At 56.8% G+C, this 15,291-nt stretch overlaps 6 protein-coding genes across 6 annotated transcripts; 2 read left to right on the forward strand and 4 right to left on the reverse strand.

Moving 5' to 3' along the window:
• Nucleotides 1-475: 475 nt before the first annotated feature.
• GCG54_00005810 (tRNA ligase 1) lies at nt 476-2,981 on the reverse strand (the record flags this gene model as incomplete). Its single annotated transcript, XM_045405826.1, has 2 exons — nt 476-733; nt 786-2,981. 2 exons carry the CDS (start codon nt 2,979-2,981, stop codon nt 476-478), a joined length of 2,454 nt encoding a protein of 817 aa, XP_045264224.1.
• Nucleotides 2,982-3,864: 883 nt separating this feature from the next.
• On the forward strand, nt 3,865-4,533 carry GCG54_00005811 (Ankyrin repeat-containing protein P1E11.10; the record flags this gene model as incomplete). The annotated part of the gene is made up of 1 exon (XM_045405827.1): nt 3,865-4,533. The coding sequence occupies one exon, from the start codon at nt 3,865-3,867 to the stop codon at nt 4,531-4,533; it is 669 nt and encodes a 222-aa protein (XP_045264225.1).
• Nucleotides 4,534-4,574: 41 nt separating this feature from the next.
• On the reverse strand, nt 4,575-5,873 carry GCG54_00005812 (uncharacterized protein; the record flags this gene model as incomplete). Its single annotated transcript, XM_045405828.1, has 5 exons — nt 4,575-5,077; nt 5,125-5,253; nt 5,303-5,467; nt 5,521-5,665; nt 5,730-5,873. 5 exons carry the CDS (start codon nt 5,871-5,873, stop codon nt 4,575-4,577), a joined length of 1,086 nt encoding a protein of 361 aa, XP_045264226.1.
• A 585-nt stretch (nt 5,874-6,458) lies between these two features.
• GCG54_00005813 (tRNA (guanine(10)-N2)-methyltransferase) lies at nt 6,459-8,075 on the forward strand (the record flags this gene model as incomplete). The annotated part of the gene is made up of 3 exons (XM_045405829.1): nt 6,459-6,572; nt 6,789-7,857; nt 7,915-8,075. The coding sequence occupies 3 exons, from the start codon at nt 6,459-6,461 to the stop codon at nt 8,073-8,075; spliced, it is 1,344 nt and encodes a 447-aa protein (XP_045264227.1).
• Nucleotides 8,076-8,479: 404 nt separating this feature from the next.
• GCG54_00005814 (Glucose-induced degradation protein 4-like) lies at nt 8,480-9,830 on the reverse strand (the record flags this gene model as incomplete). The annotated part of the gene is made up of 4 exons (XM_045405830.1): nt 8,480-8,546; nt 8,639-8,996; nt 9,055-9,205; nt 9,261-9,830. The coding sequence occupies 4 exons, from the start codon at nt 9,828-9,830 to the stop codon at nt 8,480-8,482; spliced, it is 1,146 nt and encodes a 381-aa protein (XP_045264228.1).
• A 4,173-nt stretch (nt 9,831-14,003) lies between these two features.
• GCG54_00005815 (Protein mago nashi-like) lies at nt 14,004-14,740 on the reverse strand (the record flags this gene model as incomplete). Its single annotated transcript, XM_045405831.1, has 6 exons — nt 14,004-14,144; nt 14,201-14,288; nt 14,339-14,402; nt 14,458-14,553; nt 14,612-14,649; nt 14,703-14,740. 6 exons carry the CDS (start codon nt 14,738-14,740, stop codon nt 14,004-14,006), a joined length of 465 nt encoding a protein of 154 aa, XP_045264229.1.
• Nucleotides 14,741-15,291: the final 551 nt, after the last annotated feature.

The following is a 15,291-nucleotide window of genomic DNA, read 5'->3' on the forward strand; positions in this document are numbered from 1 at the left end:
TGGCTTCACAAGCCACGGACTTACGACGGATGACAAAATTTGGGTTTCCGGCTTGCTTTTAACGACTTTGCACTTGGCTTTGGCATGGTTCGAGGGTTGTTTTACCTTCAGGACCCATGGGTAGTGTTGGCATCGGACTATTTTTCGTTTGCCCCTTCTGCTTCTGGGGCCCAGGACTGTACACTATCAATTCGGAATGAAGCATAAGATGATAATTTGCCTAACTCTGCCTGCGCACGTGTAACTAATGCGAATCTGCGGCTGATTGTTTCTGTGATGTGCACCAACAACTTCCTCACCTTTCCATTCGTAACCATGATTCTTGAGTTGGATGCACTGCGTAAAACAAATTGTGACTTTTGATATCTTAGCTATTCATGTGAGTTAAGCTCATGTCCTCATTACCATGCTATGCGACCTCCCATGTTCACTTGACAAACGCCTACTTTCTGGGGTTCTTCCTCTGGGGAGGACGCTATCTGGAAAGGACACCCCGGACAACCCCATGCAAGTTCGGCTTGTTGTCAAAGACCAGTTCGTTGATACCTGTCTCCTCGCCAGTACCCTGCTCCAGCCAGCGCGCCAACAGGTCGTTGCTCTCCTTGGGCTTAACGGTGTCGTCGCGCGTGCCGACCGTGATGTGGGCCACAGCATTGGTGCACCTCCAGAAGCCCGAATTGCTCGGGTCAACGAGGCGCACGACGATCGCCATGATACGGTCGTCGAATACCACCTGTGTCGGTTAGTCTCTATATCACAGTAGGAGGGTTGTGTGTGAGTCTTACCCGCTCCATGTCGACATCGCACTGGCCCAAAGAAGGGATGTCGGCCTGGTTCTCGACCTGGCTTTCTGCAGCGGCGTGGGTGCTAAGGTACTCCTGCCACAACTCTGGGTGCTCTTTGGCGCTTACGCGGTGCATCAGAGTAACGTGGAACTTGGGCTGTACCCGACGTGTCTGGACAAGCTGCCTGTAGAAGCGCGCGAGAGGCATGCCCGCCTTGTTGAAGGCGCCGTCGAGGACGCCACGAACCTCCTGGGCCGGGACGTCGACGGACATGTACTCGAGGGGCTTCTTCTTCGGCTTCTTGGATTGATGCTGCTGAGGCTGCTTGCGGGGGCCACGATCAGGGATATTCTGCTTGAACTCGGGCTTGTACTCGATGAAGGCGGACTGGATGACCTCGTCAAGGCGCTCGGCAGAGGGCACCTCGGGGACAAGGTTGGGGTACATCTTGCGGAGTTCAGTGATGACCCTTTCGAGGTTGACACGGCTGCCAGCGGTAGGGTCGAGATGGATCACGTTGTCGAAGCCGTTGTCTGGAGGAGAGAAGGCGGAGACGGGCTCAAAGCGGCTGACGAACCCTTCCATCACGCCAAGGAACTTTTCGGCATCCGTGGCAGCATGAATGGTTTGATGGTTGTCACCGCGGGCGAGTACACGCTCCTGGGTGATGCGGCGGACTTCGTCAACATTGCTGTCATCGTGGTTGAAGTAGAGAGCGACGAGGCGGGCGGTCTTATGCTGGAGCTTGACATCGGTGATGAGCTGCTTTCGCTCGTGCTTCTGGGCGTTGTTCCGGTCGGCAACAACGACGGGCGTGTCCTTGAGAAGGTCCAATACCATCTTGGTGAAGCGGGGAGGACGACCCTTGCCCGAGATGTTGTCGTTCTGAACATGACCCCAGTTGAAGAGTTGCGTGAGAGCAACCGCGATCGTTGTCTTGCCGCATCCGATGGTGGCGATGGGGCAGAGGATCACGTCGCCAGTGACATCGCTGTTGACGTTGGAGGGCTCTTCGAGCTCGAGGTTAGCTGCGTCGGAACCCTTCATGTTCTTGAAGGCGAGGAAGTCGTTGCGGAGGGCGATGATGCCGTGGTTCTGCTGGTAGAGTTTGCCGAGTTGGGGGTCTGCCTGGAGGCGACGGCGGGCGTAGAGAAGGTACTCCTCGGTAATCTTGACGTGCTTCTTGTACTTTGGTGGGCGGCCAGAGATCATGGCCTTTGTGCACTCTCTCCACTGTCGGTACATGAGGTAAGGTTCCTCGAACTTGTACTTGAAGAACCAGTCGCGGTAGGCAGCCTTCTCTGGATTGTAGCTTTCCTTGCAGCGAATGACAAAGCCCTCTACGTCGCGGCCGCCGTGGGCACCGGTCTCTGCCACATCTTCAAGAAACTTCTTGACTTCGTTGACGTCGTCCATTACGATTAACCCGACCTGCTTGAAGCCCCACGTGTCTCCGAAGCTCTGGACTACGGCGCTGGGGTATGTTGCGAACTCTGGCAGGTTCAGGTTGATTCCGTGGATGTACAAACCGGCCTTGTCCGGGCCATACTCGAGAATGTGCTCCTCAAAGGAGTCGTCGCAAAGCTCAGCTACTGCTGTGGCATTACGATCCCTCAACTCCCGGGCCAGATCCTCCTTCGTCTTGCCGATCGCAGCTAGTTGCTTCTCGAGTAGACGCTCACCAGCAGTGGCGTGGCTGAGCTCGGCGTCGGCGCGGTCTCCGGTGGAGTGCTTGCTGCACACCAGTAGTGTGCCATCCTCCAAACCTGAGATGAAGATGATGCAGCCGTTCTCCTTGAGGGTGAGCTCGTAAGGCCCGGCTGTCCTGCTGAGGATATTTTCCCACTTTGTCTCATGGACCTCCTCGACGTTGAAGAACTTGTCGTAACCGCGGGTCACGATCTCGTGCTCGTTTTGTCGGTTTCTCGTTGTAAAGAGGCCGCGGGCATATGTGGGCAGGCCGCGCTTCTTGTAGTCCCACTCCTGCATCTTCCAGGAGTCCACCTTGATACCATCCTGGGACCCCTTGACGGAGAAAGAGTTCTTCTTGCAGGAGAAGCTGGCAGCGCCCTTCTCCTTGCCGCCCTTCTTCGTCGCAGCCTCCAGCGCCTTGACCATGGAGGACACCTGCTGGACATCCTGGGGGATGTAGGGAGCCTTGGGCATCACTGCCTCGGCTGTCACTGCTGTGGCCATGGTAGCAGTGAAAATGTGAGTTATTCTGAGGGAAGCTTGTCTATGAAACAGAGAATGAGCCCTGTGGGCGATGAACATGAAGAAGAAGGCGGCGGCTTGTCGTCTTCGTCCCTTTTGGTCTTTGGTGTGGAAGACCAAATAATGTGATAGTGACGGTCTCACTTGAAGTTGCGTCCCAAAAATAGGTGGGAGACGATCTGATTTTTGTAGAAACAGAGAGAGCCGCCGATTCCTGACCGTTGGATGGGGAAAAAAGGAGCTACAGACGACGGGACACACGAACAGGAGGTGAGTCACTTTCCCTGTCCAGAGTTAGAACGAACCGCTCCAACCTCTTTCCCAAATGGCCTCAGTTAGGCGTGTGGCTTCACTTTTGAAGAGTCCTCAGGAAGGCTGAAAGTAGCAGTCACACCGTGGCTCACGCGCACAATCCTGGAGATTGCGGTGCTGCTGCCTGAGGTGAGATCTAAATGTAATACGGGTGTCCAGGTACGGAAAGTGAGATGCGCTTTTGCAGGCTTGGAGGGGCTGAACGAGCCGCAGGAAGTGGCGTGGGTTGTCGATGCCCTTGCTGCAATCTTTTGGCGCTTGGAGGGGCACAACACCCCTGGAGGTGCGCGATTCTGGCCGCAAGCGGAAGGCGGTCACAGCGCATTCAGAGGGGTTGCTACCTGATTGTGCGTCACACCGGGAGCTCCCCGCATGGCAGAAAATTTCCTGGTGTTTTTTCTCACAGACGGACAATTTTCGAAAGCTAAACAGTAGTCAGACTGCGCCACGACCGACCGCATATTTTGGCCTCATAATCTCCACGAAGCCGAGATTGGATTACAGGGAGCTACACACCTACCCTGCGAATCCGAAACCCAAAAAGAACGAAACAATGTCTCCCAACCCGTACCTCCTTGCCGCCGACAACCCGACGGCCCTGCTGGCCCTCCTCCGCGAGAACCCCGCCATCGCCTCGGGCCAGGATGAGCACGGCTACTCCCTCGTCCACGCCGCCGCAAGCTACAACCACCTCGAGCTCCTCCGCGCCCTGATCCGCGAGTTCAATGTCGACGTCAACATCCGCGACGAGGACGAGGAGACGGCGCTCTTTGTCGTCGAGACAGTCGACGCGGCCAAGTGTCTCGTCGAAGAGCTCGGTGCGGACATCAACGCCAAGGGCTCCGAGGGAATCACCGCTGCGCAGAAGATCGAAGGTGAAGGAGACTTCCCCGAGATCGCCGAGTACCTGAAGAGCGTCAAGTCGCACCGGACGGCCGACGCCGTCGAGGCGCACCAGAGCGAGTCCGCCGAGACCGCCGCCCCACCGGCCGAGCTGCCGCCCGTCCCCGAAGGCCTTGCCGTGACGCTCGGCACCATGGACCAAGCTCAGGAGGTCCCCGCCGTGGTCGACCCCGAGTTCAAGCGCAGGATCGAGCAGCTTGCCGAGAGAGAAGACTTCCACACCGCCGAGGGACAGGCTGAGCTTCGCCGACTCGTTGAAGACGCCATTCTCGACCAGGGACTCGGCGATGAGCGCAGCGTGCGTCAGAAGCAGGGCTAGCTGTTTTCTTCCTTTCTTCTAGATACACAAGAGAACCAACCTTACTCGTCGCCCTTGATTTCCCAGAAGAGGTAATGGCCAGGCGACTCAGGGGGTCGGAGGAACGCCACCTCGGCGCTGTCCCCGACCAGACCCTTGGAGAAGGAGGTTGCGCTCAGCGAGAACCAGGCTCGCGAGGGGAGCGCGACGAGGGCATTGATGAGCACGCTGCGGACCCAGACGGGGGTGAAGAAACCTTGCCAGGTGATCTTGCAGATCTTGTCATGTGGAGGGGATGCAGAGTCGAGAGGCGTTGGAGTTTGATAGCGAGACAAGTACGGGTCGATGTTATCGCCTGCTGCGACGCGAGGACTTTGGAGGCGAATTAAAGAGAGCCATTCATACGTCTCTGTTGCATAGTCTTCGAGGCTGGGTCTGTCGCCACTCGCAATGACCTCGCTGGGGACTGTGAGGGGCGCCATCTGAACTTGACAGTCAGTGACGACAGACGGCTCGCAGGTGTATCTTGTTGGAAAGTACTGCTCCAGGGGGTCCGGTGAGGGGACTGGTGCTTATTAGCATAATGTATGAAAAGGGGCTAGGCGAACATACTAGTAGCTGTCGCGTTGCAGAACAACCACGTCACAGGCGTGTTGAGAGCATTTTTACATGCGTACAAAAGTCTGTCGAAGCCCTTCTTCCCGTGAAGCATCGATGGGTCTCGTAACTGGTAGCTCACCACTGGGAAAGTTAGCGATGCTCTGGGTCAAAATACAAAAGTCTGACGAACCCCATCTTGGCTTCAAGCCCCTTTTCCCTTTGACTCCGTGAGGCTTCCCCACCAAGCCAGCCCGCTCGTATGACTCCTTTTCGAGATACATGGTGAGCAGCCCTTCTCGTAGCGAAAAGACGTTGTCCACCGTCGTCTTGCCTTCCGACAACATCAGGATATTGCCTACTTTGTTAGTCATACAGTGACGCAACTCCAAGGTGTCTACTTCGGCGTACCCCTCTTGATGTACTCGGTGAAAAAAGCTCCGTCGAGGACCTGACCGAGGGTCATGACGACCCTGTGAAATGTCGGTGGAGCGAGCTCCTTGGCCAGCTTTTGGTGCACCAACTCATAGCACTCTTGAGGCAAGATGAGATCAACCTGAGACTTCAATTAGCTTTATGCCAATACAAAAGCAATATGCCTTCAAAAAGTGATTCCGAACCTTGTGGTTGAACCCTTGACTCAGGATGGGCGCCCACGGCTTGCCCTTGGTCGGCAGCTGCTTGGGCTCGACGTGAGCCATCGTGCCGTAGCTCACGAAGCATTTTGGCGACTGGTAGACGCTCGGTGCGGGGAACGAAAGCATGCTGAATGGCTCTTCAGACGCAACCGCCGATGTGTTTGGTTTCTGTGGGAATCGGTTCCCAGGTGTAAGGCGTGTTGAAGGCCGCGATGGAAGAGAGAGAGCTCGACAACTCGAAAGTGAGAATTGCATCTCGAAAACTAGATCCACACCAGGTGCACTCCGATTGGAGAAGAGACCCCACAATACCCGCAGCGAACCGCAAATCTGGGAGCTGTCTGGGAGGAACAGTCTGCCTTTCGACTCCCAGGGGTGTCTCGAGCCAAAGTCATCCTCCACAAGAAAGCACCGTCACAAACCCACAAATCCCAATCGAGTCAGAAGTGCAAGACGGAGAGAAGACGACTTTTTGACCAACGACACCTTCATTTCAGGCTTAATAGCATCAAGACCGAAACACAATACTCAGAACAGTGCTGTGAGTAATAATCTTTAGTTTTTGTTCGCTAGCACCGTGATTAACACCGCCAGCAGCCCAAAACACAGCGCAAACGAGGGGCAGAACATCACCCCGCGCCGCGCCAGGATTTTTTCTCCAGCGACTACTGCCCCTCCTTGACGGCTTTTGCGCCAACGACAACCGCCGCAATGGAGTATCTCGTGCGCTTCTCTCAGGCCCACGAGTCGTTCCGGCTGCCGGAGCTCCAGGCTCTCGCTGATCTTGAGGGGATTCAGATGAAGGTTGTGGAGTACAGCGCAGAGGTGAGTGTTGTTGGTCTATTTCAAGAGGGGCTCATATGAGCAACTTCAACCACTTCACGATGTTGCGTATAAAGATTGCTGAATATGTTGCATTACCAACGGCTTTCCAATACTCAAACATCCGGCACTGAAACCTTTCTTTGATTTATCCTCAAAACCAAACCCAACTTTCACATTACCACTCACCACCGGCCATCCTCACTAACATCCTCCCAGACCCCCTTCTGCATCATCACCCTCCCCTCCCCAGACGACGCCCCCCGCCTCGTCGCCCGCTCCCTCCTCACACAATCCATCCACGCCCTCTGGGCCTCCTCAACAACCTACCCATCCCTCCACGAAACCCTCAAATCCCTCTTCCCCTCCTCCTCCCCGCCGACAACCCCCCTCTGGTCCCCCTCCTACGCAACCGCCTCCTTCCGCTTCAACCTCGACACCTACCAAACAACCCGCCCCCACGCCGACTTCATCGCCCTCATCAACTCCTTCAAATACCTCCCCCTATCCGGGCCCATCCGCATGAAATCCCCCGACATCGAGTTCACCCTCTTCGAGGACTGGGACCTCCACGGCCCCGCCCCGAAACGCATCTACCTCGCCCGCCTCCTCGGCACCGGCGCCCGCCACCTCTCCCTCACCTACGACCTCAAGAAGCGCGGCTACATCTCCACCACCTCCATGGACTCCGAGCTCGCCCTCGTCACCGCCAACCTCGCCCACGCCGCCCCCGGCAAGCTCTTCTACGACCCCTTCGTCGGCACCGGCTCCTTCCCCATCGCGTGCGCCCACTTCGGCGCCCTCGGCTTCGGCTCCGACATTGACGGCCGCTCCATCCGCGGCGCCGGCGGCGAGCGCTCCGTCCTCGGCAACTTCGCGCAGTACGGCCTGCGCCACCGCGTCGGCGAGTTCTGGACCGCAGACCTCACCAACACGCCCGTCCTCCGCTCCGGCGCGCGGCGCTGGCTCGACGGCATCGTGTGCGACCCGCCCTACGGCGTGCGCGAGGGCCTGCGCGTGCTAGGGTGCAGGGACCCGGAGAAGACGCCCTGGGTCGTCGAGGCCGGCAAGACGCGGTACAAGGACAAGGACTTCATCGCGCCCAAGAAGCCGTATAGCTTCCTGGCGATGCTGGACGACATTCTGGAGTTTGCGGGCGACACGCTTGTGGACGGCGGCCGGTTGAGTTTCTGGATGCCGACGGCGAACGACGAGGAGCAGGAGATTCCTGTGCCGGAGCATCCTAGGCTTGAACTGGTGGTTATTTGCGTGCAGCCGTTCAACAAATGTAAGTCATCGGCCTTCCTTCCTTCTTTCGCCAGATTGAGTGCTAACCCGACAACAGGGTCACGGCGGCTCATCACGTACCGCCGCATCCCCGACTCGCAGGTCGATCCGGAGAGGTTAGCCGCGTACAAACGCACATTCGTCGAGGGGACAACAGCAGATGAACTGAACCCCTTTCGGCGGGGCTACTTCACCAAGTTCGAAAAGGAAGAAGCCTAATAGAAGAAGAATAAACATGTACAGCAAGTCCCCTCCCTCCCGTCTTTGATGATGCCTTGTGTCCGTGCCTGATAAAAAAAAGTAATACTGTTTCGCGCATGTGGTTATGGCTTTCCCTCTCCTGCTCTTGTCTCTCCCGTATGTGGTCATAATTCCCTTTGCCGCTTGCCTTGAATTATCTCCCCTCGTCGTTCCCAAGGCATGTCCCAAGGCATCGTCGTTTGATATCATTTGTCAAAAAAAGGCACCGCATGCATCCAATCAATTCCAGCAAGCAAACTCCCGTGCCGGATGACTCTTCTCCCCGGTGCCGTCGGGTTTTGCGCTCGTACCTCTGCCCTGTCCTGCACACGTCTTTTCCTTTCCGGATGTCGTTCCGGGGGGTCAGACCTTTTTTCCTGTTCTTATCTGAATTCCATGGCGCTGAAGCAGCCCCTGTCCTCCACGTGCTTGAGCTCGAGCTGCTGAAACCTGGTGACGAATGGCGTCAGCAAAAGAAGAAAAGAACAACAAAAAGCCCGTTCGGGGTCTCGGGCTTTTGAAAGGGTATCGTCGGCACTCACTTTTCGCTCTTGGAGTGGAAGTATATTCCACTCACCTCACCCTTTACCTGGTTGAAGCAAATGTAGTAGAATCCCTCGAAGCTAGCGCCAGAGATGGTGCGTACGCGATGGTCGGGTACGAGGAAATGCTCCTTCCAGCGCATGAAAATGTTCTCGCGCTGGGCCACGTCGCGGATCACCACAGGGCCCTTACGCGCCTGCTTCTGGAAAGGACGGAAGGCGTTAAACTTGGCCCAGTGGTTGAGGTCGATCTTATCGGTAGCGCCCCAGCTCTCGTGATTTGTGGTGAAGCCGTACTTGGTGCCGATGATCTCGCCCTCGAAGTATGTCGTCAACGTGGGGTGGTCCTCGGTGAGGCCTGCACAAAGTTTAGCGGATGTTACACAATGGGCGGGGGAGCTGTGGGTTGTTTGTACCTTGAATACGCAGATAGCCGCAGAGGAATGACTCCCTCAGGTCGACATGTTTGATTTCGACCTGGACGTCGTAAACCTGTCGCTCGGATTGCTGTGTGCCGCGGAACTTGCTCCCTGGCCGCAAGAAGGACGATGGTGATGATGGAATTATCTGTGGCAGTCAGCAAACCCGTGCATCAGATCAGTCGTCGATGGAGGGAGCATACCCTCATGTTGGAATATTCTGAGCCCATAGAGGGCGCCATTAGTTCCTCCTCCCACACGTCATCGGCATCGATATCCATGCCCTTGCCGTCGTCGTGTAGTGTTGTTGCGGATTGCCTGGTATCATGCCGCCTCGATCCATCAGCACGGGACGCCCGTAGCCTGTCACCGGCCGAGTGTCCCTCCTCGTCTGATTCGCCTTGCTTGAAGGACTCCATATCGGCCGCGGGCGACGAGTGGGCGGTGTCGCCCGATTGCGGCCTCGGCGACATGGTTGTTGATCTAGAGGAAGAGACGGCGGATGTGGGCTCGTCGTCGAGAATGACCTCGGTGCTTATGCCCTCGGTGGGAGACATTGGGGCGCTGACGGGGGCGGGAGAGGCGTCCTCGTCCATGCGGTCGCGGTCATGATGGGGATCCATCGCTGCCGGACCGTCGTTTGCATCTGGGCCGGTGGGTGGACGCCAGCTGCGTTGGGGAGATCTTGAGTTGCTGTCTTCAGGACATGTCGAGAAACTGTGCGATCGGGGAGAGTGGGGGTCGGGAGGAGGGTTGGATGAGGGAGTCGGCATGCTGGGCTGGGCTGGGAAAGGTGTCGTGTGTCGTGGATGATCGTGAAGACGGGATGGAGCGCTGCAGCAACGGCACTGGCAGCGGTGGACGTCGATGTCGGGCGATGGGGGTCGGTCGCGTCGACGGGGAACGCTGCGGCTTTACCGCCAGCAGGGGTTGAAGGGCTCCGCAATGATGACAGCAGGGGGGCAACAGAATCGCGGAGGGAGAGCAGATGGAGTGGTGTTGGGCGGGTTCGGGTTCGGGTGCAACGATGCGGCGATGGTTATTTCGATGTCGGTCGGCAGCGAAGTCGCCTGGCGGGCTGCTTGCTGGTTCCTCGAAGAAACTCGGTCGAGGGGATGGATGCGAGGAGGTGATTCAGACCAGTGGGAGCAGCGCCTTGGGGCAAGGTAGGTTGGCTCCGAGTGGACGGAATCACAAGCTGCCAAGCGAGAGAAGGCGGTCGGCGGCGGACAGGGGCATTGGTCGAGAGAAATCCAACACCGCGTCGTCGAACAAGCTGATGCGATGGGGGAAGTCGAGTGTGAGGTGAAGAAGGTAAAAGTAGGGTCGCAAGAATACTTTGCGCCAGGTGGGATGACGATGTCGGGGGTTCGGCGCGGGATTTGAGCCAAAACAGAGAGGAGAAGCTTGCCGCAGGTGACGAAGCTTAGATTCTGGGCGAGAAATATAGAATTGTCACAGAAGCAGCGGATGTATGACTGATGTGACAGAGGCGAAGTCGGGCAGACACAAATGCTGGCGAGCAGCGAGGAATGGGGAAGGGTTGTCCAGGTATCTATCTGTAGGCAAGTTGCAGTACAACGCAATGCAACAGCTAACAGCGACGGCACAGCTCAACAGAGACAAATCTCCATGCGGCTACGCTAGAGGCAGCGGCAGACACTCTCGAATTACCTTAGCAGGTAAAGTGAGGTACCTCTTTCTCAAAGGTACAAATGCGACGGCGGGAGGGCAGCGCCAGAAAATGCAGAGACGGGTAGGAAGGGCCTGGGCCTGAACCGTGAAGACTGCAGAGGGACGGAGACGGAGACGGAGACAGAGCAAGACAGAGGGACAGGGCCAACACCAAGGTCCTTCAATCAAGTGGAAAATGGGACGGGGGTGTGACGATTGGGGAGAGGACACTACCACTGGATCTTGGGCCAGTGAGTGGGCTTTCTCTCTTTCTCTGTTGCTGCTCTGCGACTGGGGGAAAGCGGGAAAGGGAAGACGGGGGGTCGCGGAATGCACAAAATGGGGGGTAGGAGGGGACGATGGACTTTGTTGCCGGGATGGGACGAGATGGGATGGAGTGAGGTGATTGGCGGGGAAGCAACGGATAATGTTGAAGGTGCGTGTAAATGAAAAGGCAATGTTATCGTTCTCTCGGGTTGGTTGCGATGTTGAGATGGTGTTGAGTATCCTTTTTTGCCGCTGTTTGATGATTTTCTAACTGTTGCGTTATTCGGTTTGGATAATCGAATGGGTGAGACGGAGAGCACACGAGCAGACAGCGTACGGGCACATGAACAGCTACGGATACATATGGCGGCAACAGACGAAATACTGCAGTCAAGATGCAGCGAAAAAGGGAGCTGGAGAGAGAAGGAGTCCCCCGTCAATGCATTGCAGCCGATGACGCCCTCCCCCCGCCTTCCCCCATTCATCGCTGAATACCTGTAGTACCTTGTACTTCGTGTATGTACCTACCTGCCCTCACAGGCAGAGAGAGTACCTGAGAGCGGGCGATTTTCTCCATCGCATCGTTACCGCTAGCCACGTTAGAAGGGTCTCCCCGGCATGTGGCATTTCTGCGCTGTCAAGCCTCCATCTGTCCGTCTCTCTCGCTCTCTGTGTCTCTGGCTCTCTCACTCTGTTGCTGTCTGTGTTCATTACCAGCCCTGGTTGTTGGCTGTCGCTTCTGGCGTTCGCTCTCTGTCAAAGAACCACGCTAGACGGACGCCAGCCACAAGACTTTGCCCCCGACTTCTCTAGCGGCGTCGCTGAACACCCCTTGGCCGTGGGTTTGGCTGTCGACGTCCCTAGCGGAGGGTTCTCCTGGGCTGAAAGCGTCACGCACTAAGACAGACAAGCACTGCCAGCAGAACTGACGGGAACACCTCAGCGCCTCCAGCCTCTTGCTGGGTCTCTCGTCGCCGCCTGTCTGTCTCCAGCTTCAGCCACTTTTGTGTCGTCTGATTTGTCCCGGGCCCCCAAACGCTGCAGAAGACGGGAAGCCAGCTCACCTCATGACTGCGCAGGTTGAGCACTTACTTAGTAGACAGAGCCTTGCAAGAGGTACCGAACACGAACTGCCCCCCATCGCTACATGAAATGCTCGTGCATCTGTCCTGGGTGCATACCTAGGCGCTGCAGCCAGCGGTCTCATGTCTCATATCATGCTGAATTTTCTTCTCGTCTCCCCCCAAGCGCAGGGCCCTTTTCGGGCTGGCGGGGGGCTCGCAGTCCCCGTTTTTGCAGGCGCTGCCCTGCCGGATCCCGCTGCAATGGAAGGGCGCATCTCCAGTTCCAGGGCCCGCCCGGGCCCAGTGACATTCATCACTTCACGCCTACCTAGGTACGGAATGGAACAGAGGGCGTCAGCGGGCGCTGCACCCGTCTCTTCAACCGTAAACCTGCCGCAGTGGCACAGACTGGGGCCAAACTCTGTGCTCTCGCAGGTAAGGTATTCATATCCACTCAGACTCAGACCGAGGTGAGGTGACTCTTTCCAACGAGTCCAAGCACTGCAATTTACCTGCCTCATCTTGCCTTCTGCTGCATGTCCATCTGCATGCAATAGACACTTCATCTACTTGCCCCAGTACTCAACGTCTAATCTAAGGCGGGCCCCAGCCACGACCAACCGCCTCACCCCTCTATCACCTCCCGTCTAAGCCTCATCCCTTTCCATTGCCTCACATGAAATGGAGAAAGGCAGTGCTACAGACACAACACACACAAGGCAGATCCTTTAAACCGCCTACAGTCATCCCGACCAAGCAGCTCCCTGCCAACTGTCTGTGAGCCCGTCGCGTCACGTATGCATTGTCGCTGCCGTCTGTGCCAGCTAATTACCGTTGGATGATGGAATGCCTTCCTCCCCCTTTTCGATATTCACAGGACATTGCTCAAAAGGGGGACAATAACACCCGTCATCTACATTCTCAGCTATTCGCCGCCTCTCATGCTTGTTTCGACCTCATGGAGATCAAGAGGACGGACTATCATGCTGTCACGCTGACCCCCTTCATGCCCTCCCCTGAACTGACCTGAACCGAACCGAACGCCGGGCACCAGCCAGCTCCCGTCACGCCTCACATCCCGCCTTAAACCATCGCCGCTAAAGCAATAAAGCAGTAAAGCCGCACTCCCGCCGTTCGCCTTCTGGTCTCAGCCCTGCCCTGGCCCTCTCCTTGCAAGAACCCGCATCTCCCCGACCGACCCGATCTGTCCGGCCCTGTTATGCTTAGTCCAGAATCCGCCGTTACAAGTCTGACTCGGCACTGCTCCCGTTGACAGCTCGAGCCAACGTGAACCCAAGAGCTGCGTGACACAACCCAGCATCCCATCATCAGGAGCGGCGAGATTGGGCTAGCTTCTCGTCATTAGCTGATGACAGCGGCCCGCATGTCAGTTCAACACCTCAGACCCTTCCCGTCTCTGACCTAATCTCAGATCACGGCCGATCTGCGCGGCCGACGTCCCCTTTTCGTGCGAGTCAACGGGCGTGCATGACAGTATCATCGAAGAAAAAAAAAGACGTGTCTCGTTATTGCGGGATCGCGACCACATTTTGGCCACGCCCGTGTAAGTCTACCTCATGAAATAGGGATGGCTAGTTACCAATCGATTTGATTCTCTCTCTCTGCTTTTTTCATCCGTTCCCCCCACGCCCGCCGTCATGTCCGAGCTGAAGGGGCCCAAGAACTGCTTCATGCATACACCCGCATCGTTATGCATTTTCTAGAAGCAATCGCTTTTTTTCCCGCTGTCCGCAGTCCGCAGGTCACGCGGCAAGCGGGGGGGTTTTCGTCATTGCATGTTCGTCTCGTAGCAAACCCCCTCCCACATTAAACAGTTGGCCCCTCGCTGAACCGGTGGTCAGTTTTTGTTGCCGGTCTCGGATATCTCCAATCTTCATCGCCGTCCGCTGTCGTCGGGGTCGTCGTCGTCGTCGATCGCGTTTAGATGGGCTTAATCTTGAAGTGCAGGGCAATCAGGCTGAAAACGAGAGCCTTCAGGTCCTGCACGAGGTAGTAAAACACTCGCAATCCTTCCGGGTCTGCAGACTCCGTCACGTCGACCAAGGAGCCAATCTTGGCGGTCTGCCCGAAACATGTCAGCCGGGTGCCCTGAGAGCCAACGGATGACTCCTACCCACCTCGAAAGAAATATGGTCGTTCCCCAGCCGAATCTCAAGCTCCTGGCGTCCGTCCTTGTTCTTTTGCGGCCACTTTGAGTCGTCTTCCCTGCAGGGGGTGTTAGTCGATTTCTGGGGCATTGGTGTCTGGAAGCGCACTTCAGAATTTCACTCGTCTTGATGATGCGCTTGATCTCCTCGACGACCAGAGCGCTGACGCACACTAGATGCACTCATCAGCCCTTGCCTGCCTGCTGTAAAGCGGGGAGGTGTCCTACTCTCTTTGCGAATCAAACTGTCGTTCCTGTAGTTGGAGTTGTTGGCATATCGTGCAACTGCACTGCGTCCGTCGCCGACAACGCGGAAGTCAAACTCTAGGATCGTGTCAGCGGGTTTGCTGCAAAGAACGTCGACGTCAGCGGGGCGGGTTACCCAGGAACTCATGGCCGAAGCGTCCAGAGTGGCCGGAGCTATTGCCGTTAGCTGGATGTAGTCGAGATGAAGACAGCAGGACCGGACGCACTAGTATCGCAGGTAGAACTGATCGTTGGGGGCCGACATGGTGGGCGGCGTCGTCGACAAAGCTCGGTGTCGGTGTCTCGTCGCGACTTGGTGTCTTTTGGAGCTGCAAGGCTGGGGAATGGAAATGCAAGAAAAGCGGGATGGCCCCCGTCGTCCCTCAGCCCTGGCGGGGTCTGCCATCATGAGTGGGTAGAGCTCCGGCCAATGAAAGAGCTCCGCTGGCAGAGGCTCTGGCCGGGCCTCTCCGGCGTCTTAATCCGCTCCGAGTCCAAGGGTCCACCGCCGTCACGTGGCTCGCTTAGTGACACCTGTTCGGCGCCCGGGGACAGATATTCACGAAGGGCCAGATCAGTGTACAGAGGGCCCGGCGGTATATGCTACAGTTGCGCAGCCGTGTATCGCGAATCAGTGAACTGGACCGAACTGCTCCCAACAACCCACACAAACGCTGACGACGCATGCTTGCTGAAGGAGCTCTCGTGTGGAAGTGGATTGAGTAAAACGGATGGCCTGAGAGAGTATGTCACCTTCCAGTCCCCATCACTTGCAGCGCCCAAAAAAAGTTCCAATCGTAGAGAAGGAGCTCCCTG

Source organism: Colletotrichum gloeosporioides (assembly GCF_011800055.1).
Source record: "Colletotrichum gloeosporioides strain Lc1 chromosome Unknown consensus_47, whole genome shotgun sequence".
Taxonomy (NCBI): Eukaryota; Fungi; Ascomycota; class Sordariomycetes; order Glomerellales; family Glomerellaceae; genus Colletotrichum; species Colletotrichum gloeosporioides.